General features: G+C 44.6%; 1 protein-coding gene across 1 annotated transcript; it reads left to right on the plus strand.

Moving 5' to 3' along the window:
• Positions 1-9,525: 9,525 nt before the first annotated feature.
• On the plus strand, positions 9,526-9,948 carry LOC308639529 (rhox homeobox family member 1-like; the record flags this gene model as incomplete). Its single annotated transcript, XM_081277743.1, has 1 exon — positions 9,526-9,948. One exon carries the CDS (start codon positions 9,526-9,528, stop codon positions 9,946-9,948), a length of 423 nt encoding a protein of 140 aa, XP_081133869.1.
• Between the last annotated feature and the right edge of the window lie 899 nt (positions 9,949-10,847).

Consider the following 10,847-nt stretch of genomic DNA (forward strand, 5'->3'; position numbering starts at 1 on the left):
ATTGAACTTTATTTATCGAATATATCTCTGTATTATATATTTTTATAATTATTCAGATGCATATGTATATATTTAACATTGTACATAGAATTGTTTTGTTTTTTTCCCTTAGGAAATTACTTTCTCTTTGGCAATGGGAAAGAACAACAAGTTGGAGTTTACTCACTTCATTTTCCACCAAAATTCAAAACTTGTTTGCAAATGTAAAAAGGACAATAAAACAATAAAAAAACACTAACTTGAAATTTTCTAGCACAAAGCTGTGTATGCCCTAAAGTAGGTTTTCAAATGACTGTTCAGACAAATTGCTGTTTTCAGACTTACTGACCTGCACTTTGGTTTCAGCCACATAAACACGTCTTGCCAGCTCCCTTCTATGGAGAGAAAACCACAGATGTTTAGCATTGGGTGTTGTGGATGAAATAAAATATAATATACATTCTGTGCTTGTTTGAAATTTACAATCTCACCTCACAATTACCCAAGCATACTTTTCTGTAATTCTCTGGAAAAGTCTCACTTTAGAAATGGTTTGACCTTAGCAGGGCACAGTGGCACATGCCTGTAATCCCAGCAGCAGGGGAGGCTGAGACCAGAAGGGAGGATCGCAAATTCAAAGCAACTCAGTGAGACTTTGTGTCTAAATAAAATATGAAATAGGGCTGTGGTTATGGATTAGTGGTTGAGCGCCCCTGAGTTCAATCCCCAGTACCCCCCACCAAAAAAGAAATGGTTTTACCTCATCAAAAAATTAAAGGTGGGCTGGGGATGTAGCTCAATTGATAGAGTGTTTGCCTCACATGCACAAGGCCCTGGGTTCAGACCCCAGCACCACCAAAAAATAAATAAACAAATAAAGGTGACAATAACTGTTCAGTAGTCCAAACAGATAAATTTCCCATGTTAAAAAATAAAAATTAATGCAAAACTCTATGAGGAACAAGTTATATAAATTTTAAGTACAGGAAGGCTATAGCACTGAAGTTACATGATAGTAAGTCATTCTCCTGATCCCGATTCAAATAAAATTTCATTTACAAAAGCAGACCTCTAGCACAGACAATAAAAGAAAAATCAAGTGGACTATATCAAAAGTAAAGACAAATCAAAATACATAATCAAGAGAGTGAAAAGGCAACCACACAATGGAAGAAAATATTTGAAAATTATATATTTGGTAAGGAATTTTTCAAAACAGTTCTGATAGTTCCATATACTAGATTATTACTCAGCCTCAGATATGAGGCTAACACATGCTACAACATGGATAAATCTTAAGGACATTACACAAAAAAATATAAGGCAATCACCAAGAGACAAATACCAGAGAATCTCACTTATACGAAGCACCCAGAGTGATCGAATTCATAGGATAAAAAAGTAGAATACTGGTACTGGGCCCCGATCAGGACGAGAGGGTAGGGAAAGGAAGTTGTTTAATGGATTTAGAGTTTCATTTCAGCCAGATTAAGATGTTTTGAGGGTTCTGTCCCACCACAACATGTAAATACTTAACACTGCTTAGATCCACACGTCAAAAGTGGTTTAGATAATAAATTTCATGTTTTGTGTATTTTATTACAACTTTGAAACAAAACAACAACCAGCTACCAACTGATTTCCAGACTTAATTCATGTTAGTACCACATGAAAATGTTGACCCGATTTCCACAAGGCAAACCCCACAGAGCAGAAAGGCAGGTGAAGACCTGTGCTTAAGAGGGGCAAGGAAGGATGGGGGCCAGGTCAGAGGAAAGTTATCCCCAAAAGAACCTGAAGTCCTGGAGAATGACCCCCTCCCAAAGCCAGTCACTTACCTGCTGACCACATCAGGATATTGAGTAACTTGGAAAACACTCTCCAGTTCCTGCACCTGCCATTGTGAGAACTTGTACTGGATTCGAGGACGCCTGCGCCGAGGCAGTGGAACCACAGAAGCCACGTCTTCCCTCTCCGCAGACTGCGCCTGTTCCCGGGGCTCCAGGCTAGTGCCATGGCGGATGAGGCCTACATCACCTTCTTGGATCATGCCACCCTCGTGCTTCTTGTTGTCGAAGAAGCCTACATCTTCACCAAAGTGGCCACTTCCGGCTGCTCCTGCCCTTGCGGCTTCCACTGCTACACCTTGCTGATCTTCAACATTCACATCTACCTCACACATCCCTAGGCCGTAGTATGTAGGGCCACAAAACGGATCTTTGCGATCCATGGCCGTCGGCGCTAAAAAAGCCTCTAGCTTCTACAACCGCAGTGCACTCTGGGAACACAGCCGGGGCCACAGCTTGGTGTTCCTCCTCGATCTGCAGCATTGTACTGGTTTCTAGGGTTCTGGGGTAACTTAGGTCCCTTGGATGATGCTCAGGCTCCCTTCCAAAGGATTGCTATTATCTCCCTGCTTATAACCTGTGGCTGTGAGTGGAACTTGCTTAGGCATTGCAAGTGATGAGATGTGGCCAAAAATAAGGGTCTTATGGAGAAAAAAGGTGCCAATAGGGGACGTTACAGAATGGGGGGACAAACATTCTACTTAACTGAATATTCCACCTCCTTCCCATCTAGGACCCTACAGAAGGGATAATGCTGGGTTGCAAGTTGATTTAGGGGTGGAGAAAAAGGGAGGAAGTGAGTTCCCACACTGACCACAGGACCCCTTAAGTGAGCATTTGGAGAACATCTCATCCCATCCTACATAATTCCCAACCTGTACATGGCTCAGGCTAGGAATTAATCTGACCTGATCCTCTAAGGAACAGCTTACTCTCAGTTCCATCAAGAACACTGAAAGACAAACCCTTAAGAGAAGCAGCTGCACATTGGTGTTGCTATGCTAGAACTTGCTGGGTGTTGAGGCACACTCTACAAGAAGCCTCATTAGTCCCTTGAGAATGCCCAAATACTCCACAATTTTGATACTCAATTCACATCAAGTGTGAAACCCTGCTCAAATCTGATCACATCCTAGAATGCCTATACTGAGGTCCTTCCTGTTTCCTGTTGTAATAAGGATAAATGAGTTAATATTTTTAAAAGCATTTAGAATAGTATCTTCACAGGAAGAAAAAAAAAATCAAAGGAGATGGAGAGAACTACTGCATTTCAGGAAAACTTATCTTGATCACAAGAGACATTAGTTTCATAAAATCTCCTTTTCCCTCTCTAAGATGCCCCTGTCTTCACAGTCTGTTGGCTTGACCCTTGAGACATAATATTTCTTAAAGCTTTCCCAAGCACATGCTTATCATTAAGGAAAGCTACGAAATGTCCTAGAAAGAAAGATCAATTCAGCTCTGACTGAGACACTTGTGATGCTCTGGTGTTTAGTGTTCAGAACTTGAGATCAGAACTAGATGAAGAGTGTGAAAGATAAAGAGGAGAAACTTCAGGCAGGGATGCAGGGCAGAGAGAAAAGCATATGCAGGACTGACAATGAAGACTGTCAGGACAAAACAATGGTAGTTTAGGAGTGTTGGCTTCAGAAGTGCTTTCAATTAATTTCTTCTATTCCATGAAATGAAATTATTTGAAATGGGCTTCTCAGGCAATCTGCAAATTGGGAGCTGTGGCGTGAGTCTGTTCTGTAGACCTGATTTAGATGGCCAGTGCACTTTTTAATAAAATATGTTTCAGTTCATTGCTATTATTTAAGGAACTGAAGGTTTTATAAAAACGTTTTGATATTTGACCAACCTTGAAAAATGGGAAAATCTGGCAGTCTTGGCCCAGAATTCCTAGCCAGCAATACTGAGCTGGAACTGAATATTGGTTATCCCCTTTGCAAGAAGCATATTCTTCCACACTATGCCACACTCTCCACCTTGCTTGATGTTACCTTACATTGATGTTACCTGCCTGGCCTTAGCAACATTTGAATTTGCTACTCTGATCATTACAAGTGTTTAATTCCATCAAATGTCAGGCATATCAAGCAGAGAGAAAGACAAGATGAACCCCATGTTCCCATCACCCAGTTTCCACAATTATTCCTAGACAGCCTGGTTTTATGAACACCCAAGAAATTCTTCAACACATTTGCATCTGCCTCTGGATTTCTGGGATGCAAATCTAAACATCAATAAATATTTCAGTGTGTATTTCTAAAAGAGCTGAATGTGTGCCTCCCAATCAGACCTCTTTTTTTTTTTTTTAAGAGAGAGAGAGAGAGAGAATTATTAATATTTATTTTTTTTTAGTTTTCGGCGGACACAACATCTTTGTTTGTATGTAGTGCTGAGGATCCAGCCCTGGCCACACGCATGCCAGTGGAGCGTGCTACCGCTTGAGCCACATTCCCAGCCCTCAGACCTCTTTTTGTTATGCCATACGTGCCACGTCTTCTAGTGTGATAACAGGAGGGCTGTGTGTGTATGCATGAGTGAGTGTGTGTGTGTGTGTGTGTGTGTGTGTGTGTGTGTGTGTTTTACTGAGTAACGGTGAAGCCAGAATTAGACAGGCAGTCAACATAGATAGGTAAATTGAGTTAGATAGTATCAAGGAGGCCAATTTTGAGTCTGGGAAGTTGGAGACTGTCCCCTGAGGGATTGAAATGTTAATTCCTTGAGAGCCCTTCCTCCACCCTTATAAAAGAACCTGCCCTGCTCCACCCTGTTGCCAAGGTAACCTTTCTTAGGAATTGCCCCTCTCTACAGGGAGCTATAAAGTTGTTAATTAATGTGTCCCGGGCTGCACCTTCCCCCTTCAGCCCACCTGTTTCTCACCTTTTGGCCATCCCACCAAACATTCCTGGGCCTAGTCACATAGGCAGGAAGGAGAGAGATAGGGGGGAAAGGCAGGAGAACAAAGGAAGCCTGGGACATATAAAAAGGGCAGAACTCCTCCTTTTGGGGATACCAGGATACCAGCTATGGCCCCCTTCTCCCTCCGGTATAAGTCTATGTTACCCCTTTTTAAATAAACTCTGCTTTATATGCTTGCCTCGGGGTGCTTCTCTAATGTTCAAACTTCAACTTGCTTGGATCCTACCCCACAACCAGGTTTCAAAACCCTTTCCCTATCCTGCAGGAAGCATGAAGTAAAAGCAATGAGGTAGAGGGCTGCTGCCTGTCCCCAGGCTGCCTTAGTTTCTGGCTGGCCACTCCTGTAACCATCTCTCTTAGTCCAAGGGGCCAGGAACTCTGGTACCAGACTGACCTTCTGCTACTGCTACCGGAGCTGCAGTTCCTTGTTAATTTTTTTTTCTCTCACAAAGTTTGAGACAGTATTTTGTCCTCCTTGTCTTCTAATAAAACCACCAAGTTCAAGGGAACCAGGGTGGGGTGGGGGTGGGGATTGCATTTCTCTGGGAGTGAAAAGATAGAGAGCAATTAGAGCTTTGGAGTCCTGGCTGGAGGAAGCCAAGTGCTGGGAAACTCACAACAGGAGAGACAAAAAGACTTCCAGGTCGCTGGGAAAGGTAGCTTCCTGGAGTTCACTGGAGCATGAGTCATCATCCTTGCTCTGGCCATAAAGTTCTTCCCTGTCCTGGTAGACTCCCAGGCTACAGTAGATGGTATCATCAGTGGCTTCAGCTGTGCTGAGGCTCCCTGCCCTCAGTGCTGTGGTCAAGCTGTGTGCCTCCGCAGATTGCGCAGAGACAGGAAGTGTACTCAGCATCCCTGTCTGATCATTTTGTGGTGACTTCTTCCAGTGTCAAGCATGCCTTGCTAAGGTGGAAAGCCAAGGTAGAAATCTTAGTCAACCAACTATTGGCTTTTATTTACAGCCTGTCCCTAGGTGTGTAAAATGCATGTATTCACAAAGACTAGGCCATGAAATAGGCACAAAGCATGTGAGAAGGCTGTGGACAAGGTGTGAGGGTGCTAGCCTGCACAATAGGGTCTCTTTGTTGCAGTGCAGATAACTGCACTCATCTTGGTCAGGAATCTGAGCTGAGAAAGGGACTTTTTTTTTTTTTTTTTTTTGGCTGTGGGAGGAGGATATAGGAATGCCACACAGTGTCCCTTAAGCAAACTTTTATGCTGACCTTTTTTTTAAAAAAAAAATATTTTTTAGTTGTTGATGGACCTTTATTGTATTTAGTGATAATGTGGTGTTGAGAATCAAACCCAGTGCCTCACACATACTATGCAAGCACTCTACCACTCAGTCACAACCCCAGCCCTCTGCTGACTTTTAACTCAGGCAGTCTTCCATATCCAGAGTCAATAATACACCAAAGGTAAGTAATTAAGTGGAAATCACTTGTTAGCTGGCAGCTTGCTTTCAGTGTTTGCGGTGATGCTCAAATCAGAGCCCTCCACACAGTCAGGAGCTCTGGGAGTGGAATCTTAGGGCTGGGTTTGCCCAGCAGTTAGTTATAGGGATCTCAGATGTCCTGTGAAAGAAAGTCAAAGAACCTCTTGAGTACAAACCAAGTACTCCAGGTTTGTAACAAGGAATTCAACACCTCATGGTGCAAGTGTAGACCCCTGCCCAGAGCTTAGTGCATGGAGAATGTTCACGCTGCCCACACTCTGGGTGCACATGCGTTCTGTGCTGTACTTCATCCACGCACTTCTGGTTGCTGGTCCTCTACATTACCTCAGGTGTTCCCTGTGCTGGGCTTCTGCTGTGGACCAGGGTGAGATTCCACCCTTCCCCTGCCTCCTTCTCCTCCCACCTGCCCTTTCTTTCTCTAGAAATATTGACCTGATTTCTTGTTGAGAAATAATCCAATTTGATTGCCAAATAACAGAGCACCAGGACAGATGGAGGGCATGTGGCTCTTCTTTTAAACCATGATTTGTGGATGTTCTGGGAGGTGTATGTGTCCTGAATATCGAAAATGACTTCTAATAATGGGCTCTATGCTCAATATCATACTTTGATATTGCTTTCTCCTGTCTTCCCCTTCATAACCACCTTTATCTTCAGCACCATTTTAGGAAATAAAATAAACCATTTTGAGGAGCCCTAAAGTATCATGGGGCTTAGGGACCTCACCTCCTCTTCCTCATGCATAAGTGGCCCCTGCCTCATGTTTCTGCAGTCTGGCTAAGAAATCTGCTTACAAAAACTGGTGACTGACCAGTTCACACCCCAAAAGAGGTCAAGGGCTGGCAGTCCCACAGCCTCTCTCTGACTGTCATGCAGGTGCCTCCTCCTGAGTCTGGTTCTTGCTGGATTCTGCCTCCTCCCACTGTCTTAGCTGCTCAGTCCATGATCCATTTGCAGCTTTGGATCAGTTGTGACATGAAAGACCTCCAGGGGTTGTAATAATGGTAGACTGGCTGGGACATGTGTGACAGCTCAGTGTTCCCTCACATCTCAGACCTGCATGGTGCACTCTGGAGTTATCTAACCTTCAGTCACCCTCAGGTGCCTTAGCTGTGTGTTACCTTTGTGTCAACCAGGCATGCTAGAATTCACCAGAATGTTTAAATTGAATCATAATGTACATTTGAAATGTGAATCATCCTTTCAGTGTGTTAATTACCCAATGGATGTCCATCCTAGGCAAAATTTGCTGCAAATCACATTCTGACATAGAGGTAAATGAGCAGGCCCTGTATGCCCTGTATCCAGTCTGGTGATATATCAATCCTGCTTCACTCAGTACTTGCTGCCTGGCTAATCTGGTGACTATCCTATTCTAACGTTGCCTGATTTTTTTTTTGGGGGGGGTACTGGGCATTGTACTCAAGGGTGCTCTACCACTGAGCTACAACAACAGGCCCAATTTTTTTGGGGGGAATCCTGGGGATTGAACCCAAGGACACTTTACCACTCAGCTATATTCCCTGTGCTTTTTGATTTTTTACTTTAAGACAGGGTCTTGCTAAACCGCTGAGGTTGGCCTTGAACTTGGGATCCTGCTGCCTAAGCCACCCAAGCCACAGGTATTGTGCTAAGTATTTTCTGAATATTAACTAATATATCTTTGCCACAACATGATCCTGCATAAGCAATCCAGTGTAAGCAACACCAAGCAGCGGTACCAGAGATCGAACCCAGGGACACTTAAGCACCCAACCACATTCCTAGCACTTATTTATTTATTTTTTTTTAAAGAGAGAGTGAGAGAGGATAGTGAGAGAGAGAGAGAGAGAGAGAATTTTTAATATTTTATTTTATTTTTTTTAGTTCTCGGGGGACACAACATCTTTGTTGGTATGTGGTGCTGAGGATCGAACCCGGGCCGCACGCATGCCAGGCGAGCGTGCTACCACTTGAGCCACATCCCCAGCCCTACTTATTTTTTAATTTATATTTTGAGTCAGGGTCTCTGTATGGAGTGAATAGTAGTTAAATAAGTATTAGGTATTGTATGGAGTGAATATTAACTTTAGGTAAACATGTTTTGATGTTGTGCTACAAGTGTGCAGTGTGTTAGGTATAGATAAGATAGTGATGAGTGCGAAGTGTGTTAGGTATGGATAAGGTAGTGAAAAACAAATGATGTAAGGGAAAAACCCCAATAAGATGTAAACAAGTTAGGCTTAGTATAAATATAAGGCACGGAGGACAGGCAGCACCTCTCAGGTCAGGCACTGACACCAGCCGCCTGATTGGTCCGTCCGGTCTCTGCTCCGCTGCTGCTGTGTGAGGACTGCTGTGAGAATAAACGAAGCATTGGAAAGACATCTCCGTGAGTCGGTGTGGTGTGTTCGCGTCGCCGGGGATTCTGGTCCGGGTAGGACACGGCCGGGGACCCGCCTGCGGTTGACCTCCGAGACCAAGGCCCGCTCCAGCTTCGGGAGCTGCTCGCGACAGTCTCACTAAGTGTCTTAGGTCCTCACTGAGTTGCCAAGGCTGGCTTTGAACCCACCATCCTCCCGAGCTCCTCAGATTCCAGGCATGCATCACCACACCCGGGTCAGCCTGATAATTCTTGAATGTGACCAGCACTACTCAAAGTTTTACACCTGGACTCTGTCATGGATTCGATACTGAAAATGGGCAGCATTTAGACTTCCTCAAGGGACTCAAAGGGTTTCCCACAGAGTGGGCCTCTTGACCCAGAATGCTTTGCGAACCAGGCCCAAGATGCCGCTGCAGCACTTCTGGGAGCTTGGCTTTGCTTGCAGTTTCCCTGTGGGAACTCTGAGCAAGCCACCCGCTAGCGGGTCAGGTCAAGTGAATTCCTCTCTCGTGCCACATGGTGAATTACAGATGGCACGGTGGCCCTGAGGTATTCTCCAGATGTTCACACAGGGGCACCTGTGGTTAGAATGAGCTCTCATCCTCTACAAAGTCCCTTTGGAAGGCCATTTGTAGTTCATTTGTGGTTAGTCATCTAAGAGGCCAATCTGGCCCCCATTCTGCACACACCTGAGGTTGGCACAATTCTCCACACAGTCTTTCTTTGTGGTCCTGCCCCATTACTTCGTGCCTAACTAGCCCCGCCCATCACAACTGGCGGCAAACATGCAGCCAATAGCAGTCCTCAAAAGAGTAGCGCGTGCACGTCGAACGTGCCGTAAACCCGTGGCCAATACAAATCTCTAGGGCTAGCTCCACGCTGAGTCACCGCTCTTTGCCAGCCAAACCACTCTTGGGGGTGCCACGAGGTGTCTGGGCTTCGCAGCCATGGCACACTGGTGCCAGTATTGCGATTCCAACTACTATGGTCTTGGGATGTATGATATAGAGATAGCAGCTGAAGCAGAGGAAGGGATTGCAGCGGCAGCCGCAGAAGAAGAAGCGGCACCTGCTGCAGGTGGCCACTTCCGTGAAGGAGGTATAGGCCTCATGGAAGATGTGATTCAAGAGGGTAACCTCAACCTCGAGGGCGCTGTGAACCAGGCATATGAGGTTGACCACGAGGCCGATGGTGGTAACCAGGGGCCTGAGCAGGAGCAACAGCCCAGGCAGCGTGCAAATGTGGCTGCTGCGGGTCCACACCCCCGTCACAGGCGTTCACGAATCCAATACAAGTTCTCAAAGTCACAGGTGCAGGAACTAGAGAATGTTTTCCAAGAAACTCAATACCCTGATATGGCCACCAGGTAGGTGACTGGCTTGGGAGACTCTCAGGTCTCCAGGCGTTCAGATTCTTTTGGGGTTGCTTTTCTCTGTCCTGGCCCACTTCCTGACCAGCCTGTCTTGAGCAGGTCTTCACCTGCCCTTCTGGTCTGTGGGGGTTGCCTAGTGGGAACCAGGCCAACGTTTTATTGTAGTATCGTCATGAATTAAGTCTGGAAATCCGTTGGTGGCTGCTCATTTTGTTTTTTGTTTTCAAATTGGACAAAATACAAAAAAACAAATTTAATATCTAAACCACTTTTGAAGTGTGGCCTTCAGCAGCCTTAAGTATTTGCATTGTTGTGGGACAGAACTCCAGAAACATCCAAATGTGGACAAAATGAAACTCTGTACCGTTAAACACCTCCCCTCCCCAGCGCCCTGTAACTACCATTCTTTTTTATTTATTCTATGAATTTGATTCCTCTGGGCACCTCATATAAGTGAAATCATGTAGCATTTGTCTCTTAGTGATTGCCTTATATCTTTTTGTGTAATGTCCTTAAGGTTTAATCATGTTGTAGCATGTGTTGGAATGTCCTTCCTTTTTAAGGCTGAGTAATATTCCATTATATGGATGTATTCTTATTTTCCTTTTTTTTTTTTTTTTTTGGTACCAGGGATTGAACCCAGGGGTACTTAGCTGCTGAGCCATATACCCTCTCCTTTTTATTTATTTTGAGACTGGGTCTCAATAGATTACTTACAGCCTCACTTAGTTGCTAAGGGTATCTTTGAACTCACAATTCTCCTGCCTCAGTTTATTGAGCCACTAACATTACAGGTGTGCACCACTAGGCCAAGCTTATATTCCATTTGTTTAAGCGTTCATGTGGAGAAATAAATGGGGTGCTTTTGCACATGGCTCTTTTGAATAGGGCTGCTGT

This window comes from Spermophilus citellus (genome assembly GCF_964194105.1).
Source record: "Spermophilus citellus genome assembly, chromosome: X".
NCBI lineage: Eukaryota > Metazoa > Chordata > Mammalia > Rodentia > Sciuridae > Spermophilus > Spermophilus citellus.